Source organism: Oryctolagus cuniculus, chromosome 14, assembly GCF_051225735.1.
Source record: "Oryctolagus cuniculus isolate XC-2025 breed Fujian yellow rabbit chromosome 14, ASM5122573v1, whole genome shotgun sequence".
Classification (NCBI taxonomy): domain Eukaryota; kingdom Metazoa; phylum Chordata; class Mammalia; order Lagomorpha; family Leporidae; genus Oryctolagus; species Oryctolagus cuniculus.
The window spans coordinates 57,877,025-57,898,537 of NC_142880.1; the positions used below are offsets into that span (position 1 = coordinate 57,877,025).

The following is a 21,513-nucleotide window of genomic DNA, read 5'->3' on the forward strand; positions in this document are numbered from 1 at the left end:
ATCTCCTGTCTCCAACGAGGAACAAGGAAGCCCAATACCTGGTGGACCTCTTCGGGTTCAGGAGGCAGCATGATCACACCTAAAAAAACTGCTCGGGTCCAGTTATAGAGCAGGGCAGAGAGTGCAGCCCAAGTGAAAAAGGCCTCAGAGTTTCCAGGATGAGGTACAAGCAGTATGCTGCTGGGATCAAAATTCAGTTGATGCTACAGTGATGGCAGGAAAAGATGCCAAGAGAACTTCATGGCAGGCCACATGGGAGAACCACAGAAATGCCAGTCCTTAAGGATCTGAAGCAAGGCCACACCATCAATAGAAAAGAACTGTGTCCCTCTGGGAAAAACATAACTCCTAGTATGCTACAGGTCCCAGTTGATGTAGAAGGCCTGGCCCAGGGACATCAAATAGACAAATGGCCAGAACCACCTATCATAAGCTGGATCCCATCTGTCCCACTAGGCAATAAAACTGAGAGGCACCAGTGACCCTGAGAGAGAGGTAAAGAAGCTGAACACGCACATGAGCACAGGGCACAAACGAGTCACCTGGACAGGGCACATTCCCTCAGCCAATGACTTAAGGATGGAAGGATGATGGAGAAAGAAAACACCCAAGTTTGGTTTGCAGAAAGGTCAGTTGGTAAAGAGGGTGGAAACCAAAGTGGGTTACACCACAGTCTCACTGTGACATGGCTTTGAAAGACAGCAGTGAGGGAGTATGTCACCAATGTACTGTTTTGGGCATGTTAACACGGTCATCACAGTGTTTGGAAAGAGACGTGGTCTGTGGTTAGACTATAGATAAACTCATGGGCAGAAGAAAGTGGCCTTGCCAGCTGGTCAGGGGCCTAGAAGGGAAAAGTTAGAAGATTAGGGATAGGAAAGTCTCAGGTTAGAGAGATGGGGGTGGATAAATGGGAGGGAGCAGGAGGCTCTCTGTCTCACATACAGATGTCCATCAGGGAGCAACCACCATGGGAGAGATACTAAAGAAGCAAGTAGACAAAGAGACCAGAGCAGTTGGTGCCAGTTAGCATCTGTCCAAAGTCATCCCAGAGTTGGCAGGATAGGTACATGAATGCGGTGGCCACGGAGGCAGAGACAGGGGCTTCACATGAGCCCAGTACCGTGCACCCCACCAACCAAGGCGACACCAAATGCCACTGCTGAACATGCAACTGACCCATGCTGAGCTCCTCAAATGGCACCATTCCTTGAGGAGAACTACCTGCTACTGCTCAGCAATATGAATACAGGAAGGGGTCAAAAGTCAGTTCTTCCGGGAATAAACATACACTCTGAGTATGAGCTTGCCCTCCTCGCCTGCAGGTCCTCAGCTAGCCCCGCCACTCAGCTACCCTGCCTGCTGCCCAACTGAGGGGCTTGCAGTCGATGCAGAGCCTGCTGCTGGTATCTCAGGGTCAGCACCTTGGGCTCAGCCTCAGCTGCAGAGCCTCTCTCCCCAGCTCATGCCCTTCCTTGTGTTCACGGACTACACAAGAAAATTCCAACAAGCCAGGTTGGATCAGGCCCATATCACAGGTGCACTGCTCCTTCCCAATCTGTCCTATGCTCCCTTCTTGTCATGGATACAGATCCCTAGTAACCACTCAGAGCCCCAACCCCAGGTACATACACGGACACTCACAGATGCTATCTTGCCCCACAACACCTTGCTGCACTTGCTGACTTTAAAGACAAATGGAGGTGAAAATGAGGCATGTGTTCAAATTATCAGGCACTCTCATAGTCTTTTCTTCAATTCTATGGCCCCAAACAAGTTTTATACAGAAACTGAGAATTTACATATACTAATGTTTAAATACAAGGTGAGGAAATAAAGTGATAATCCTGGGATTAATAGCTTATAAAAAATAAAAGAGGGAAAAATAAATGAAAATCATCAAAATAGGAACAGTAAGAGAGGCTTGTACAATATAAAAGTGTTCTACCATTCCATCAAAGTTCTTTAGAATGTCCCCAACAAGCCGGGGCTGGGGATACACAGTATCTACTCACAGTTTGATGGAGACAGTAGGCTAACTAAGACAATGAATGTGACAAGCGCTGCGGTGAAGGGCAAGCACCCATACACGGCTACGGTGGCCTCGCTATCTAGCCAAGAGGGGGTGTGCCTCACAGCAGTTTAATCAGATAACTAAAAACATGAAAAAATTATAATATGTGCAGTTTTAGAATCCTTAAAATAATAAAACATGTATCAAATCCACCTTGCCTATTTTTTTTTATTTATTTGACAGGTAGAGTTATAGACAGTGAGAGAGAGAGACAGAGAGAAAGGTCTTCCTTCCGTTGGTTCACTCCCCAAATGGCTGCTACAGCCAGCGCTGCGGCAATTGAAGCCAGCAGCCAGGTGCTTCTTCCTGGTCTCCCATGCGTGTGCAGGGGCCCAAGCATTTGGGCCATCTTCTACTGCCCTCCTGGGTCACAGCAGAGAGCTGGACTGGAAGAGGAGTGACCGGGACTAGAATCAGCACCCATATGGGATGCCAGCACCACAGGTGGAGGATTAACCAAGTGAGCCACAGCGCTGGCCCCACCTTGCCTATTTTAAATAATAAGCCTTCCAAAATATCTTTGTTTCCTTAATAACATTCCCCACTCCATGCCCAAAACCCAACTATTTTTGCCTCTGCAATTATCAGTAACAGAGACTATTTGGAGGTATGAAAAGACCATTTTGATGATATCATCTCATTAAGACGAAGAGGAATAGCCACAGCACCTGTCTGCGTTTGGCTTTTGGTGCTCATGGACGTCATAACTTGAACCACTTACCTCTTCTCCAGGATAAATGCTGTGCCTAATTCCTGTGCGTCGGGCTTTTGCGCTGCACTTGCAGAGTGGCCCATCATTCATCTGTCAGAAATGGAACATAATTCGTTTTTATTAGGGGGAGAATCCACAGCATGCACACTGATGCCTGAGAAACGGTGTGGGTTTTCATGTCACGAGCACCGAAGCTCTGAAGAGGCTGTCACTGTTAGAAGATTAAACGGTTGTTCCGAAACCAATAAAGCTGCAAAGTGTCTATAATGTCTCATAATGGGAATCTCCATGATGCGCTGGGTTCCCCAGTCCTCTGTGTGGCCAAGCAGGAGATGTCAGTGTCAGCACACTTGACCCTCATTTTCCCCTTCCTCTTCAATGTACGCTTGTTCCTATTTCTTATTTCAGAAAAAAATTACTTTCACCAAAAAAAAAAGGATATTTTATATCCTAGAGGAACACACAGTGTATGTGCTGCCGAAGCGAGCACAGGAACACACAGAATGCTCTGAAGGTGATATGCAGATTAAATGTTTTGAAGAGAAGCTTAAAGGTAGCTATGAAGCAAGGAAAGAAAATGCCTACTAAAAGGCTGAAGAAATTCATACCTTCTAGTTAATACTGCTTTTCAAAATCTTACTGAGATATTTTCATTTATATTTTCATACAATGAATTGCAAATCCATAGAAATTTTAGGCAATTTGTGTGTGTATATATATATATGTGTGTATATATATATATGTGTGTGTGTGTGTATATATATATGCAGTCATTGATGTCCATGGGGGGTGGTTCTGGGAATTCCCTCTGTCCCACCCTCTGGATACCAAAATTCAAGGATGCTCAGGTTCTTTATTTAAGATAGTGTACTGTTTGCACGTAAGGTCTGCACATCCTCCTTTATATTTGAAATCATATCTAGATTACTTATATACCTAATACAGTATAAACACTATGTACAGTTGTTATACCATATTGTTTACAGAGTAATCAGCAGAGATACAGTTTTTCCCCATGTGTTTCTCTTTTTTAAAAAATGTATTTATTTGTTTGAAGTAGAGAGAGAGAGAGAGAGAGAGAGAGAGATGCAGACAGAGATACTCCAGTCTACCAGTTCATTCCCCAAATGGCTGTAAAGGCCAGGCTGTGCCAGGCAGAAGCCAGGAGCCTGGAGCTTCTTTCAGGTCTCACACGTGAGTACCAGGGCCCAGGCACCTGGGCTATCCTTCAGTTTCCTCCCAGGCATATTAGCAGGGAGCTGGATTGGTAGTGGAGCAGCCAGGTCTTGAATCAGCACCCACATGGAATGCTGGCACTGCAGGCAGAGGCTTAACCCACTATACCACAGCACCAGCCCCTCTGTTCAATTTCAATAAAGCAAAAGGTACCACAAAGGACATGTTTGCCAAGCATTCTAACTACATTAATTCCTTTTTCTTTTCTTTATCTTTTTAAAAAATTTTATTTTATTTAAAAGGCAGAATGACAGAGAGGGAAGGAGACAGAGATCATCCATCTGCTGGTTCACTCTCCAAATGGCTTCAATAGCCAGGGCTGGGCCAGGCCAAAGTTCCAAAGTTCCACCCAGGTCTCCCACATTGGTGGCAGGGGCCCAAGCACTCAAGCCATCCTCCTCTGCTTTCCTAGGCACATTAGCAGGAGTCAGATCCAAAATGGAGCAGCCAGGACTCGAACCTGTGCGCCGATATAGGACACTAGCATTGCAGGTGGCAGCTTAACTCACAGCAGAATGCCAGCTCTCTAACTATATTAATTCCATAAAGGAAATTTTGGATAGCTATCATCTAACAAGAATCAGCAGAAGAGTATCTTAATTAATACATGGAATAGTATGGAGTTATTTACAAAATAAATTTTAAATGGTAACATATTGATATATGTTTTCTTATATTAATTCATATGCATTAAAGATACTACCTTTGGATACATTATATATTTCTTTTTTTCTGACAGGCAGAGTTAGACAGTGAGAGAGACAGAGAGAAAGGTCTTCCTTCCATTGGTTCACCCCCCAAATGGCCGCTATGGCCGGAGCGCTGCACCCATCCAAAGCCAGGAGCCAGGTACTTCCTCCTGGTCTCCCATGCGGGTGCAGGGGCCCAGGAACCTGGGCCATCCTCCACTGCCTTCCTGGGCCACAGCAGAGAGCTGGACTGGAGGAGCAACCGGGACAGAATCTGGCACCCCGACCGGGACTAGAACCAGAGGTGCCAGCGCTGCAGGCAGAGGATTAGCCTAGTGAGCCATGGCACCAGCCTACATTATATATTTCTAAGATATAAGTCTTAAAATTTTTTATTATGTATTACTTCATAATAAAACAGTAATCTTTTAAAATTTATGAATTTATTTATTTTAATTGAAAGGCAAAGCATCAGAGAGACAGGGAGCACCAGAGAGGGAGAAAAAGATATCATCAATCCACTGGTTCACTCCCCAAAAGGCTACAATAGCCAGGACTGCCAGACCGTAGCCAGAAGCCATGAGCTCCATCCTGGACTCCCACAAGGGTGGCAGGGGCTCAGGTACTTGGGCCATCATCTGGCTGCCTTTCCATGGGCATTAACAGGAAGCTGGACTGGAAGCTAAGCAGCCAGGACTTGAACTGGTATTCTAATATGGGATGTGGATATCCAAAGCAACAGCTTAGCCCACTGTGCCACAATACCGACCCCAATAAATCAGTAATTAAAACAAAAATCATCCAGCTATTTCAGCATTAACTAGAATATACTTTTAACAAGAAAAAGAACTTACAAGGATATGTGATTGACCAACTCAAAAAAACTGAAGTTGTATAGGACTATTTTGTTTACTATTTTGCAGCAAGATACCTTCCAGGTGAACTGCTTTTAAAAAGACCTATGAGTTCTCTCTCCTCCTTCCTACCATTTCTCTCCTTTCTACTACAAAGTTTAATGAGGTGGTGCCATTGTCCTGCACCCCAACGCAGAATTTACAATGGTCGTCGAATATGATTCAAGGAACAGCTGCCCTGCAGCTGAACTCTGAAGCTGAAAAGAAATAAGGTCTGAAGAATGACACCTAATGCTGAGAATAAAACTCAGTTTCAATACCAGCCAGCATCCATCTCCTGAGCCCAGAGACATAAATGTGACATGTGGGTCTGCAACCTCTAGAGCAAGAGCATAAAAACACACGCACCTGGCCTGGGTCGTTGTACCATAGCTCATCGTGAAGTCGGTCAGGGTGGGCTTTTTTGCGCTTGATTTCTGCAATGACGTCGAAAACCTCGGAGTCAGAGCTGCTAGAACAAGTGCTGTCCTCATCGGATTCACATTCGGATTCACTGGAGCTCTCTGATAGCAGTTGGGGAAAAACATGGAAAGAAGTTGAAGAAATTAACACAGTGGTTTTCGTGCAGACTTCCAGGCGACCCTAACCTCTAAATATAAACACAGCTCTTTGTTCTTCCAGCAAACATCTGATGGCCTACTCTGTACCACTGAGCTAAGTGATACCACAAACAATCATGCAGCTCATAAGAGTAAGTCTGAAGTCTAGATGGGAAGATGAAGAAAACAAAGATTATTTTACAGGGAAAATAAGATTTAAAGGACGATGCTAGATAAAATGAAAACAACACAGTGGTAGTATGCAAAGCTACAGCAGGGCAGTGTTTGGTGTAGTTGTTAAGATGATGACTGGGATGCACACAACACATATCAGAGTGCCTGGGTTCAAGTCTTCACCTGGCTCCCAATTTCACCTTCCTGTTAGGCACACCCTGGTAAGCAATGGTAGCAGCACAAGTAACCATGTTCCTGCCACCCACTCTGGAGATCTGCATAGAGTGGCTGGCTCCTGGATTGAGCCTGGCCCAGCATGCGCCATTGCAGGCATTTGGGGAATAAATCAGTGGATGGGAAATCTGTCTGCTGGTGTCTCTCTCTCTCTCTCTCTCTCTCTCTCTCTCTCTCTCCCTTTCAAATAAACAAAATTTAAAAACCCATTAAGGGGCAGGTACTTTGGCATAGTGGGTAAAGTCACCACCTGCATTGCTGGCATCCCATATAGGTGTCAGTTCAAGTCCCAGCTACTCCACTTCTGATCTAGCTCTATGCTATGGCCTGGGAAAGCAGTAGAAGATGGCCCAAGTCCTTGGGGTCCTGCACCCACTTGAGACCCAGAAGAAGCTCCTGGCTCCTGGTTCGGATCAGCACAGCTCCAGCCATTGCTGCCAACTGGAGAGTGAACCAGTGGATGGAAGACCTCTCTGTCTCTCTCTCTCTCTCTCTCTCTGCCTTTCCTTTTCTCTCTGTGCAACTCTGACTTTCAAATAAATAAATAAATCTTAAAAAAAAAACCATTAAAGTTTTATTTAAAAAGTTATAATAATCTGAAAAACAGTAAATAAATTTTTTAATGTTCTATAAATTTTATTTTTAAATAGATAAAATTTGAAAACCCATTAAATATTTTAAAAGTTAGAGCAATCTGGAAAGCAGAAAGTCAACCGTGATCCCAAAAGGTAAGTGAATAATTTCTCAGGAGAGGCCCTGAATGGGACGGGAGCAGGCTGATAAGGAGGTGCAAAGAAGAAAGGGACACACAAAGGAACACTGGAGCGACGGCGGAGGAGTGACTGCCTCGTGGGGACAGTTTCACTCCTGCAAGAGGAAGCAGTTCTACAGACCAGCCCCAAAACAATGCATTCTTGAACTGAACAGTAAAAAATGATTAAGATGGTAAACTCTGGTATTTGTAATTTACTGCAATTTTTTTAAATCCATAGGAGCTGGAATAATCCTCCAAGAGATTAATGTAGTAGCAGCAAACATAAGTGGTAAAACCCAACACAGAGCTGTATTTTCATGTACTGCATGAGGAGGACACAACTGTCAACCCCATTTCACAGATGGGAAAACTGAGGCTCGATGATTAATCACCTGCCCAAAGTCATCGAGCAAGCACATGCTGCAGTACAATTTGAGGCCAAGGCATCTGGCTCCCAAGTCAGTGCTCTTACCACCATGGATATTGCCTCTCAGCACTGAGACATACTCAACGTGAACAAGCAAGAGCCACGGAAACCACAGCTAAGAGTATATACTGAATGTCTCGCCTGTGCATGATATTCATTAGGGGCTAAGGACACAAGATGGTGAAAAGCAGTTTCCGTCCTCGAACATCTCAGCATCTACTTGGAACCGGAGGACATACACATGACCAATACAAGAAAATTACACAAACTGGCTATGTGAATACAGAACCCTTTAAAAAGCATTGGGCTATTAACTGCTGTTTCCTCAGCAAGCCAGGAGCACCTGGTTTTGCAAGGGGAGGGCGCTGCCTGGCGAACATCAGAGGCATGCGGCCCAGGCTCCCACTTTCATGGGACATGGACTGGCAGTCCCAACTTCTAAGACTGTACAACTCAAAGAGACAAGCTGGCTAGCATGCCTTGCAGATGAGACCCTTGTATCTTCTACTAAGGTAACTGAGGAAAAGTAACATCAGAACAAAGGAAGTTTTACCACTGTGTACTCTGTTGACCTTAAGTAAGAAAAATAAAATGACAATGAAGACACTTCACTTGGGGAATCCCAAAAGTTCAGGATGAAGCCAGAAGGGCAAAGTCTTGAACTGGCGACCCTGACTCACCTAAGTCTTCATCTAGCTTCGTTTTCGGAGGTTCCCACGGAGGCCTGGCAGCCTTGGCCTTCTCTTGCCTGCTCCCCAGTTCTTCCTCAAATCGGTCATATAAGTCGCGGAGCCGACTTGTTCCAACCACAGTAGAATCCCCCTTTTCAAAATAAAGGATCCACATTAGGAGTCAGGTTAACAAGGGTAACATGAAGGATACAGAAGACCTCTAAGGTAATCAAAGAATTTTTAACACCGAGGTGTCACTTTTCAACCCTCCTAAGAACCACTTACAAACGTAATGCTCAAGGCTGGCAATGATACTGAGAGTCAAGCACACTCTTATAACAGACACCATCCTCAGGTAAATGGGTTTTGCCAATATCCAGAAACATGAGAACTGTTCATCTATGCCCTGTTGATGACACTTAAAAAGCAAATGATGATCCTCAAAGAATTCATGACAATTGACTCGAGACACTCACCTACTACAAAATCATTCACATTCTACTACATTAACTCAATACACAAAAAGAAATAGCCTATATATCCCCACCTCTCTCTCACACAGACACACACACCACAAAACACAGGGGTTCTACAATTCGACACTCCTAGACGAAGTTCTTAACTCCACATTCTTTAAAAGTTGGAAATGTCCCATCTCTTTGACTTTGCCTCAAAATGTAAAATCCAGATCTTTCAAATGAAAAATGAAATGAAGGGGGCCGATGCTGTGGCACAGCAGGTTAATGCCCTGGCCTGAAGCTCTGGCATCCCATGTGGGCACCAGTTCGAGACTTGGCTGCTCCACTTCTGATCCAGCTCTCTGCTATGGCCTGGGAAAGCAGTAGAAGATGGCCCAACTCCTTGGGCCCCTGTATCCGTGTAGGAGACCCAGAAGAAGCTCCTGGCTTCGGATTGGTGCAGCTCCAGCCTTTGCAGCCAATTAGGGAGTGAACCATCAGATGGAAGACCTCTCTCTCTCTCTCTGCCTCTCCTCTCTCTGTGTAACTCTGACTTTCAAATAAATAAATAAATCTTTACAAAAAATGAAATGAAGGCAAACCATAAAATTTGCAAGCCAGAGGATGAGTAGAATAACTGTTTTTCCTAAAGCCCCATCTCAGTACTGAGCCGGGCAAAACCAGGACAGCTCTGACATTCTCACAACGTCCTCTGCAACGTGGGTGACGAAACTCAAAAATCAACGATAGACTGTTGGTTTATCAGCCTTCCTTAAACAGTGAAATTTTATTAACTCCATAACAACATAAGGAAAAGAAACCAGCTCTGTCCTAAACTCTCTTAGGCTTGGTGTCTTCACTTTTACTGCTTTTAAACTCTTCAGCCACTTTTCTCTTCCTACCAAAAGAACCATATCCCTCCAAAGACAACTATGTCTTAATCCCCGTTACCACACACAGCAGAGAAGACTTGCAGATGTAATTAAGATTATAGAATTTGAGATCATCCTGGATTATTGGATGGACTCAGTCTAATCACAGGAGTTCTTGAAAGTACAGAACCTTTGTTACCAGGGGTCAGAGATGCAACAGAAAAAGAGGCAGGAGATAATCAAAGCATGAGAAGGACTTGAACAGTCACCACAGCTTCGAAGATGAGGAAGGGGTCCACAAGCCAAGGAATGAACATGGCCTCCAGAAGCTAGGAAGAGCTCTCAGCCGACACCCAGCAAGGAAACAAGGGCCTCTGCCCTTCCGGCCACGAAGAACCAAACTCAAAAGCATGCAGTCCTGCTGACACCTTCATTTAGCCAATGACACTCAAGTTGGACTTCCTACCTTCAGAGCTATAAGTTGATAAATGCATGCTGTTTTAAGCCATGCAGGTTGTGGTTCTTTGTCATGCTGGAACTTTGTTATGACGGTGATGGAAAACGAATCCCTTGGGCAGCTGTGGTGACAGGAGGGAAGTGGAGCGGGGCAGGTGCTAGAGGAATGCTCCACCCCACAGGCCCTCTGCATCCTCCACGGGGGCACAGCTGTGTGAGGACATGATGCCTGCAGGTGCTCCATCAGCCTCCAACTGTGGAAGATGCTCAAGATGAGAACAGAGCCCTGACGTCACCAGGCCTCCCTGCAGACGCCTTGTAATGGAAGAAATACACTCAATGCGTTCAAGTCACACAAAGCCAGGCAGTGTTATCTAGACAGTATTCCCAACCAACAGCACACCTTGCTGCCAGGGAGGCTTTGAGGACTGACACGCAGCTAACAAGAGAAGCAAGATGGAAACATTCCAGCGTGGTCCAGCTGCTCACTACATGAGCTGCTCCTTCCCCATATCACAAGACCTATTATGACTGAGAAGGCACTGTAATTCACCAAGTTCAGCATCACCCACTATAAGGACTTTCTAAAACTCCTTCCCAAAAAGCAAGGAAATCTGCTCTAAAGCTCCCCACAAATAAGGGTCCAAAGAGAAGCACAGATAGCTTCAACTTAGGGTGGCTCAACCTAACAATACTTTTGGCTTTTCCATGCTGCAAAAGTGACACGTGGTCAATGGAAACTGTACTTTGAATTCTGAATTTCAAACTTTTCCAGGACTAGTATCATGCAGTTTGATCCTCCTTCTCAATGCTGGGCAGCCCCAGCTCCTAGTTAACCCTGCAGTCACAGTGGGGTGGTGGTAGGAGCAGAAACGATCTCTACAGTGTGCTGTGTTGCCAGCATTTTTTGGATACAGCGTTCAATAAATTACATGAAATAGTCAACATTTTATTATAAAATGGGCTTTGTGCTAGATGATTTTACCCAACTACAGGCATTCTAAGCACATCTGGGATAGGCTTGGCTAGGATTGGTGTCCTGGCGCATGGGTTAAGCAGCTGCTTGCTACACTGGCTTCCCATATGGGAGTGCCGTTTCAAGTCCCGGCTACTCTGCTTCCAATCCAGCTTCCTGCTAACATGCCTGGAAAGGCAGCAGAATATGGCCAAAGGACTTGGACTCCTGCCACCCATGTGGGAGACCAGGATGGAGTTCTTGGCTCCTGGCTTTTACATGGCCTAGACCTGGCTATTGTAGGTATTTGAGGAATAAACCAACAGACGAACAATATTCCTCTCTCTCTCCCTGCCACCACTCCTACTCACTCTCACTCTGTCACTCTTTAAAAACAAAATAAAAGTAGGCTATGCTAAGCTGTGATGTATGGTAGATTCAGATGTATTAAATGTGTCTTCAACTTACAATAGGTTTACTGATATATAAGTTAAGGATTCTATGTATCGTCACAAAATTCCAAACACAATCCTCTCTTTACCTAATCCCATATACTAAATCTAATATCTTTAGCTATTTTTAAAGACTTATTTTTATTTGAAAAGTAGAGCAACATAGGAGGAGAGAGAAATCTTCCATGCACTGGTTCACTCCCCAAATGGCCACAACAGCCAGGGTTTAGGTTATGCAAAAGCCAAGAGCCAGGAACTCTATCTGAGTCTCCCACGTGGGCGGCAGGGGCCCAAGCTTGGGCCATCATCTACTGCCTTCCCAGGGGCTTAGCAGAAAGTTGGGTTGGAAGCCAAGCAGCTAGGACTCGAAACAGCACTCTGATATGGGATGCTGGTATCACAAATGTTGACTTAACTTGCTGTGCCACAACACCAGCCCCCAGCGTCTCCAACTTCTGAGGCACTAAATCTGTAGATCTTTCCCTCATTCATTCAATCAATGAACATTACCACATGACTTTACTCTGTGGTAAATATGTCTATATTAATGGTTGAACACATAACACTAATGGGGAGGACAGAAAGAGACAGAAGAGAGGCAGAGAGACAGAAAACAGAGTGGAGATAAAAGAAAAGGTTAAGGGGCCGGCACTATGGCATAGCAGGTAAAGTCACTGTCTGCAGTGCCAGCATCTCATATGGGCACTGGTTTCAGACCTGGCTGCTCCACTTCCGATTCAGCTCTTTGTTATGGCCTGGGAAAGCAGTGGAAGATGGCCAGAGTCCTTGGGCCCCTACACCTACATGGCAGACCTGGAGGTAGCTCCTGGCTCCTGGCTTCACATCAGCCCAGCTCCAGCTGTTGCAGCTATCTGGAGAGTGAACCAGTGGATGGAAGATCTCTCTCTCTCTCTCTCTCTGCCTCTACCTCTCTGTAACTCTGCTTTTCAAATAAAATAAAATAAATAAATAAATAAGGAAGGAAGGAAGGACGGACAGGTTAAAAGGTGAGCATACAGAGATGGTGCTGGAACCCACCATGCATTGAGAATGCTGGCTACCAGGTCACACCAGCTCAACCCTAGCAGCATTAACAGTCCTCACCATAGCCCAGTTAGGGTAACAATAGTGCCCCTTATACAAAGCCACTCACTTTGTAGAACGGATCTTTTGGTCAAGGAGTTTGAGACAAACTCATTCTTAATTTTCTACTTGGGGGGGTCAGGAAGCACACCCACAGTCATACATACCACAAACTACATAAACTAGTTACAGTTGGGAGCTTCTGACACAACACACATCAAGACCATCAGTGTCATAAGAAATGCAGAACAAACAGATACTTGAATTAACCTGAACTCTTGGCCTTTAATTCTCAACTTGGGGTGATTTTCCCCAGGAAACATCTGACAGTAACTGAAGACATTTTTGGTTATCACAGCTGGAAAGGAATACTACTGGCACCTAGTGGGTACAGTCCCAGAACATGCAGGGCAGCAGCACAGTAAAGAATTACCCGGCCCATAGGGTGGGCATTTGACACAACAGTATAGCGCTGCTTAGGATGCCCACGTCCCATGTCGTGGAGTGCCTGGTTCCAGTCCTGCCTCCTCCACTTCTGATCCAACTTCCTACTAATAGACAGCCTGAGAGGTGGCAGGCAATAGCTCAAGTACATAGGTCGCTGCCCACGTACATGGAAGACCCAGATTGAGTTCTTGGCTCCTGGCTTCAGCCTGGCCCAGCTTCACCAGTTGCCAGCAGTTAGGAGGTGAGCCTTTCAAATAAAACTTAAAAAAAAAGAAAAGAGAATTATCTGGCCTGAAATGCCAACAGCACTGGTCTTTGGCTTCTCTCTGTTTCGGACCTACCACCTGATCCATGGGGTCACTGGAGTAGTAGTTTTCAGAATGGGTACATCGGATCCACACAGGCTTAAGCAGCTCTTCTTCCTCCTCCTCATTTTTGTCAGGCAACGTCTCTTCTGGCTCCTTCTCTTTGATTGACGTGTAATTCTTCTCTTTGCCGGAGCTCTGGTTGTCATTCCATCTGTCTTTTTCTTCCTCCCAACGGGCTCTCTTCTTCTCCCTACTTGGGGAGCGACTTCAAAAGGGGCAAAGGAGGTTAATGATTAAAAATGCTCTGCCGTTGTGGAAACCATTCTGTTTCACCTGCTTTAGGCAGTTTTCACCTAAAACACAAACATCACACCAAACTACCATATTGTCTTTCATTAAACCAGTGATTCCCAAACACTGGGCTGGTGGCATCAGAATCACCCGAGGTTTACTTGTTTAAAAATACAAATTGCAAGGCTTTTTTGGCCCTACCCTAGATCTACTTTCTGATTCACAATCTCCAGGGGTGGGGCCCAAGAACCTATATTTTTAATAATCTCCCCAGGTAATTCTGGTGCACAGCCAGTAGGTTCAGGGACAACTAGCAAACCCTAACTCCTAGAAGAGAAAGTTATGTAGCAAAATTTTGGATATCGCCACATATGGACAATTTCAGCAGTGAGGCCTTATGAATTCTCCATGTTTTGCTATGCCAGGAAAAAAATTTTTTCACAGAACATGATTTCCATTTGGTCATAAATTTAGCCTGAGGACGATCAGTCAAGAGTGAGCTAGTCACATCATCCTGACCACCTCTCTGCAACCCTAGACGTGGCTAACTACACTTACTGAACCACACTCTGCCTAATTCTGACCCCAACAAATACTAACAAGGAAGTTATAGAGGACAAAGAAACAATAACCGTCTCCTGGGATTCCTGAGGCTTGAAATCTGTAAGACCCATCCTATGGGAATACTGGAGGGAAAAACTTACAGGAGAGTCATTTAAGTTCAAGACACTGAAGTACAGAACTTGAGAATCCAGCTAAGAACACTTGCTTCAATAGACCAGCTGGTGGCCACCACAGCTCCAGTACCAAAGTTACTACCATCCGAAAAAACTGAAATCCAGATCAAACTCAAAAAGCATTTTCATTAACGTCTAATTTTAAAACAGGGGACATCTACCTGTATCTGTAGGAAGCAGGTGTGCTAGGTGTGTCTACTTGGGAGGGCTGGAAAGATCACACATGTTGACAGCTTATTTACGTAACTTCTAAATATCACAAAATGCATCATTTGCTTTGTTAATGAGAAACAGTAATTGCCAAAATTAAATGTGTTAATTTTAGAAAAATAATAAAGCATAAACAGAAACCACCTATACCACGGCTCAGAGATGATAACCACTATATTTCAAAAATGTTTTAAAGCATATATAGACATACTAATATACAAATAAAATTTACACATTTTAACAATAAAAAAAAGAACTCTAGAGCCTGTCCTTCTCATTCAACAGTAAATCAGGAACACCTATCTCAATCCACCTACATCCAAACCATTTTTAATAAGTGTACATTATTCCCTTATATGTATATACCATAATTTTATAAATACAATGATATTCATTTAGGTTGTTATTGTCTTTTTTCCACCATAAACAATTTTACCATAAACACACTTGTGTTCTTGGTACACGTGCCAGATTACTTCCCAAAAACGTGTGTGCTCTGTTCAAGACAGGCAGCACCAGTTCACACTACCATGTGTATGTGCTTCTCTCCAGACAGGCAGTACCAGTTGAGGCTACCATCACAACCATATGTAAGTTCCCATTTCCACACAGCCCATCAAAATGCTTGCTTTTAACCTTTGCCATTCTGACAGAAAAAATATAGAATTTAATTTGCTATTTTTTATCACTACTGAAATGAATACAGTTCATGTTCACTTCTTTTGTGAACATCCCAGTCATGCTATGCTAATACTTACTAATTAGGACTGTAGCTTTTTTTTTCTATTTACTGAAAGTTTTTAAGATAATTATCCTTCTGTCTAATGAACTGTAACCTTTACTAATTTTTTGTGTTCCTTTTACTTCATTTTTTTTTAAGATTTAATTATTTAAAAGGCAGAGTTACAAAGAGAAAGGGAGAGGAGAGACATATTTTTCCATCCATTGTTTCGTTCCCCAAATGGCTACAATACCCAAGGCTGGGCTAGACAGAAGCCAGGAGCTCCATCGGGGTCTCCCATGTGTGTGGCAGAGGCACAAATAATTGGGCCCTCTTCTGCTCTTTTCCCAAGCACATTAGCAGGAAACTAGACCAAGAAGGTGGAGCAGCTGGGACTTGAACTGGTGCCCATGCAGAATGCCAACCAACACTGCAAACAGCAGCTTAACCCGCTGAGCCACAGCACCAGCCCCTTTTAATTCTGTTTATTTGTTGCTACATACAACTTTTAAAGTCAAATCCAGAGAGCTTTTTGTTTCCTACCTTAGTGTATGCTTGGAAATTCTTTGCCATCACAAAATAAATATATATTTTATATTTTCTTCAATTACTTTTTTTTTTCTTTGACAGGCAGAGTGGATAGTGAGAGAGAGAGACAGAGAGAAAGGTCTTCCTTTTTGCCGTTGGTTCACCCTCCAATGGCCGCCACGGCTGGCGCACTGCGGCTGGCGCACCGCGCTGATCCGAAGGCAGGAGCCAGGTGCTGCTCCTGATCTCCCATGGGGTGCAGGGCCCATGCACTTGGGCCATCCTCCACTGCCTTCCCGGGCCACAGCAGAGAGCTGGCCTGGAAGAGGGGCAACCGGGAAAGAATCTGGCGCCCTGACCGGAACTAGAACCCAGTGTGCCGGTGCTGCTAGGTGGAGGATTAGCCTAGTGAGCCGCGGCGCCGGCCTCTTCAATTACTTTTAACAACAAATTGTTTTACTTTATCTCTCCAAGATGTAAGGCAAAAATCTAATTTCAGCTTTTTTCTCCAAATGGCTTATCAATTGCTAGTATCTCCACTGATTTTAAAGATCAGCTATATTATTATTGATATAACTTTATGTATTATTAGATACAAATTTAATAGAAACCTAAAACTTGCTCAGTATGTCTCACTGACCTACTCATACCAAAATTTAAAAATTATTATGTATTTTCAGAACATTTAACACTAATAGAGTATTAGTATTTTATATTCCAAAGAAAAATTAAACTGTCATCATGAAGTTCTAATACCAATACTCTAACTGTTGTTACATTGCAACAATAGACTATTTGGAAGAAAATCAGTATATTTACAACACTGTGTCCCACGATAGCAGGGTTAGGGAATGTCCAAACCCATGAAATCATTTAATCTGGCCCTGCAAAGTCAACCAGAGGCAGTACTCGATATTCAATAAATATAAGGCAGGCTACTTTTGAAGGCTGATAATTTTGTATGGCCTGCAAATCATATTTCACGACAGAAAAAAGGCTCCCACCCCTGCACTATGGGGTACACATGGTCTCCATCCATCTATATCAACTCTCTGTCATCAGCTACATTCTATAATTTCCTTCTCTTTGGTTTTATGAAGATTTAAAGTTTATTATAAGACATTCAATTTTAATTAAGATTTCTGTAGCAAATATATTTTTTTTCCCATTACATTTTCTACCTGGGTAATCCTGGCTATTAGAATATCATCAGTTAATAATAGCTTAGCTCCCAGTGCCTTTTTGCTTGTTTTGGTGTTTACTGAGAGCTTGACACTTTGCTAGGCACTTTATTGACATTTCTACATTTGATCCCAATGTGGCAAAGAGTAACATTTCCCACAAAGGAGAAAACCATCTTTAGAAATTAGTCACTTACCCAGTAATCATAAAGCTCATAAATGGTAGTTAAATGCTTATATCACTGCCCCAGATATTTTAACATGCTCTAAAAAAATCCCAATACTTATTATTATTATGGGTATCAAGCAACACAAGGCAAAAGACATCCTCAACCCATTCCCTTTAAGCAGGTGTCTTGAATGTAGGGGGTTGTCTGCTGTGACTATCAATTGTTATTCATTTTTAATGCCTTATTAAGAGGGGCAAACATCTTTTTTAGGTAAATGTCTCAGGCACTCCAAAACTCAAAACCCAAACTCCAAATGGTTTCTCTCAGCAGTGTGCTCCACCACAAACTGTGGTGACTTCTCCTTCTCCACATCCCTAATTTTTATTTTCTGCTCTACTTCATTAGTTAAAACTCACAAAATAATCCAAGTATGACTTCTCTGCAAGCTGCCGGGCACTGGAGAAGAAACCATTCGATTATTTCCAGCAACGTTACAGTAAAAATCATGAACTTCAAACAGGTCCTCTTCAATGTCCACCAACACACTATCCAGGCTTTTCTGCTATCTCTCCAGGCCCTCTTCTCATGCTTTCTAGTTAATCTCCTCTAATCCATGGCATTTATTATTCCCAGCTGAATTTTACACCTGGTTATCCAGTTAACAACCACACAATTCCATCTAGATGTCTCTGATTCTAGACAATCAATCGGCATCCTCCAAAGTGAATTCATCTACTTACCTCTTTCTTGGTATCCCTCATCCTCAACGGGGAACACCAGATCTCAAGTGATCACTCAAATCTTCCCTCAGCCTAACATATTTGATAGGTCAAGTCCCACTGACTCTCTCATAAATACTGCAATGACATTCACCTTTCCCCATTACCCTGGACCATTCCACAGTCATGTGTCACGTAGATTCCTAAAAAAGCCTTTGAAACTGATTGTCAGACCTCCAGGCCTAACCCTGGAGCATTCCTCCTCACTCCTTGCCCCTGCCACCCCTCTTTCCCAGTGCATTCCAGTGCAAACTTCAGGTACCCTATACTACCCTGGACTGCATTTTTCACTGCTATGTTCCCAGAGCAACTTGTAACTGTCCTAAGAAAAGCACTTACAGCTTTGTCTATAAAGTGGGGGCTCTTACTAATGATTGCATCACCCACACCAATATAAAACCTGGGACATAAGAATGCTAAATTTTTAATTTGCTTGTTGATTGGATCACAGCGTTAGGCAACAGTGACAGGCAATGGAGACCTCTTTTCTTTTTTGAAACTTCTATGGAAAGGCCTATGGGTTTCAACATTAAATCTGCCTCTTTTGGGGTAATATCAACTATGTTCATCATGAGACATGTTAAAGAAGTCTGTTCATACTCCTACTTTCCTAAAGATTTTACTCATAAATGGATGCTGGCTTTATTTTAAATACCTATTAGGCAGGTACTGAATAACCCTAAGGATTTTAACACAAACAAATCACAGATTTTCTAATACCAAAAATCTACCCATGAATCTTGGAATCAACTCTATTGGTTATATTAATACACTACTGAAAACAACTTCCCAGTATTCTAACTGGTATTTTTATACCCAAGTTCATAAGAAACTGGAGATTGTTTTGTAGTTGCCTTTTCCTCTGTTAGGTTTTTGCCATCTGGCTTTTCTGCTCAGCATGAGCTGAGCTTTCCTTCCACATTCTTCACTGTTCTACAACAGTCTGAAATTTTGAAGGTGGTACAAGTTTAACTTTTAAAAAGTATTCCATGGTTACTTGTCTATCATAGTTTTCTGCTTCTTAAGTGAAATTTGTAATTTTTGTTTTAGAAATCAAGTCCAAGTTTTTAAAGAAAATATCTGCCCCATATTATTCTTAAAATCATTTCATTCTTGTAATAATACTTTCTCATACTTAATGTTGCATATTTTTCTTCATTTTCCACCCTTTTGAATTGTATAATCTTGCAAAGAACCAAGTCTTGCATTTACTTACAAATATAGTTTGAGTTCTCTTTCAATTTCATTAATGTATTTCCTATTTAAATCTCTTTTTTTGTCTTTATTATATTCTACCAATTTCTAAAGCCATGTATCCACATAATAATTACATACATGGTTACTATTTTCCTGGCACTCATTTTAGGCCCCAAGCACAAGACATGCATTATCTCAGTGACCTCTCACTGCCCAAGGTAAGTTTAACTGTCCTCATTTTACAGATGAAGACACTGAGGCTTAGAAAGGTTAAGACTTCGGCCGGCGCCGCGGCTCACTAGGCTAATCCTCCGCCTAGCGGCGCCGGCACACCGGGTTCTAGTCCCGGTCGGGGCGCCGGATTCTGTCCCGGTTGCCCCTCTTCCAGGCCAGCCCTCTGCTGTGGCCAGGGAGTGCAGTGGAGGATGGCCCAGGTGCTTGGGCCCTGCACCCCATGGGAGACCAGGAAAAGCACCTGGCTCCTGGCTCCTGCCATCGGATCAGCGCGGTGCGCCAGCCGCAGCGCGCCAGCCGCGGCGGCCATTGGAGGGTGAACCAACGGCAAAGGAAGACCTTTCTCTCTGTCTCTCTCTCTCTCTCACTGTCCACTCTGCCTGTCAAAAAAAAAAATAAAAAAAAAATAAAAAAATAAAAAAAAAAAAAGAAAGGTTAAGACTTCATCCAATATCAAGGTTGGGAGGGGCAATAACAAATCTCAAATCTGTCAGACTCCAGAGTGCCCCTCTCAACCACTATTATATAAGACCGTAAGTTTTATTTCTGGATCTTGAGTTGGTCACATCTTGTAAGTTAGGGGCTACAGCAATCTCAATGTCATTTTTCTAAGATGGTAGGATTGCGGTTTTGCTCTTTTTTCTGAAAAGGGCCTGAGAGCATACTTATGAATTTCCAAAGGTTTTCTTTTTTTTTAATTTGAATGTTTAGTGTATAGTTTTATAGCACTGTGGTTAAAAAAAAAAGTGACCTGTATAATTTCTAATTTCTGGAAATTGATCAAGATTTTCCTTGTGCATAATCAATACAACCGGAAAGTACAGGCATGGAAGCAATGGCTGCTGCAGTTTTTCACAGGTCACCTTGGACAAATTCGGAGGCTGTAACAAAGACTTGGCTGACACTCTGCACAAGCACAAAATCCAAATTCAAGGAGATAATCCTATGACTTCTTTCCAGGTCAACTCCTTGCTTACCTTCCAGATCTCTTATACTCTTTTTTGTAGGACCTTTCCAGAGATGGTGATCTTCGGTTGTCCCGGTGCCTGTGTCTCTCCCGTTCCCGCTCTCTTAAAGGAATTAATACACAGAGCTGTTTTCAACAGAAAGACTCAAAAACACCATCTCTTTTCCCTGAATTCATCTCCTAAATAAATGGACCACACCAAGAATTTTTCAGGCACTATTCACTAGGGGACATTTTATATTCCTCTTTAATTGAGTAGAGGATAAAGGAACTTTACAGAAGCTAACTAATGTGGACAATATCTCTGTTTTCTTGAAAGAAAGAAGTCACAGTTGATACTAGGGAATTTTATCATAAACTACTCTCAAGACCATCCCATCAGCCAATCTTTGGTTATCTAACCTACAGGGAAAACTTTAGAGGACTCTACTGCCTGCTGATTTCTAGAAAGCTCTCAATTTCACCCACCAAATACACTTGATATTAGCCAAAAGGCCGAGAAGCGATCATCCACCAAATAAAAGCAAATTATAAAACTTTTATAGCAAAGATGAGAATATGGTACTATACTGAAAGAGCTCTGAATTCTGATGGATTATAGTCCTGAGTCGTAGTCCTGTAACTAACATATCAAGAGACCATAAAATGAATAAGATACTTCAACGCTAATTAGCTGGAAAAAGCTAAATGTAGATGTTGAGTTTATGTAAAAATGAAATCAGAGATTTTTTTTAACTTTTTAGAATAAAATCAGAACAACAGTAACAGCTTCTGTTTAGTTAACAGTCTCTTTAGTTAACACAATAAAAATCTAGAACAAAAGTCTGGACTCCAAGGTGTTTAAATCAGAACTACAAATCTAAGGGAAGCAACCACCCAGCCTTAGAATAGGGGCAGGGATGGGGACTGCACAGTTGAGTACCCCTTATCTGAAATGCTTGGGACCAGAAGTTTTTCAAAGTTTCTCAGATTTTAGAACATCTGCATAGACTTTACCGATTGAGGATCCCTAAACCGCAAATCTGAAATACAAAACAGAACAC

The 21,513-nt window shown here is 43.0% G+C and overlaps 1 protein-coding gene across 5 annotated transcripts in view; it reads right to left on the reverse strand.

The window, feature by feature from the left end:
* The window catches only part of DROSHA (drosha ribonuclease III), a 129,460-nt gene that overhangs the window by 96,953 nt on the left and 10,994 nt on the right, over positions 1-21,513 (reverse strand). For 4 of the 5 annotated variants that reach the window (XM_008262092.5, XM_002714097.6, XM_008262091.5 and 1 more), the window contains exons 5-9: positions 20,481-20,573; positions 13,489-13,720; positions 8,434-8,575; positions 5,974-6,128; positions 2,796-2,876 (exon numbers count right to left, since the gene is read on the reverse strand). In XM_008262092.5, coding sequence (XP_008260314.2) covers positions 2,796-2,876; positions 5,974-6,128; positions 8,434-8,575; positions 13,489-13,720; positions 20,481-20,573 — 703 coding nt within the window. The remainder of the gene's footprint in view (positions 1-2,795; positions 2,877-5,973; positions 6,129-8,433; positions 8,576-13,488; positions 13,721-20,480; positions 20,574-21,513) is intronic. The other variant, XM_008262093.5, reaches the window with a different exon arrangement.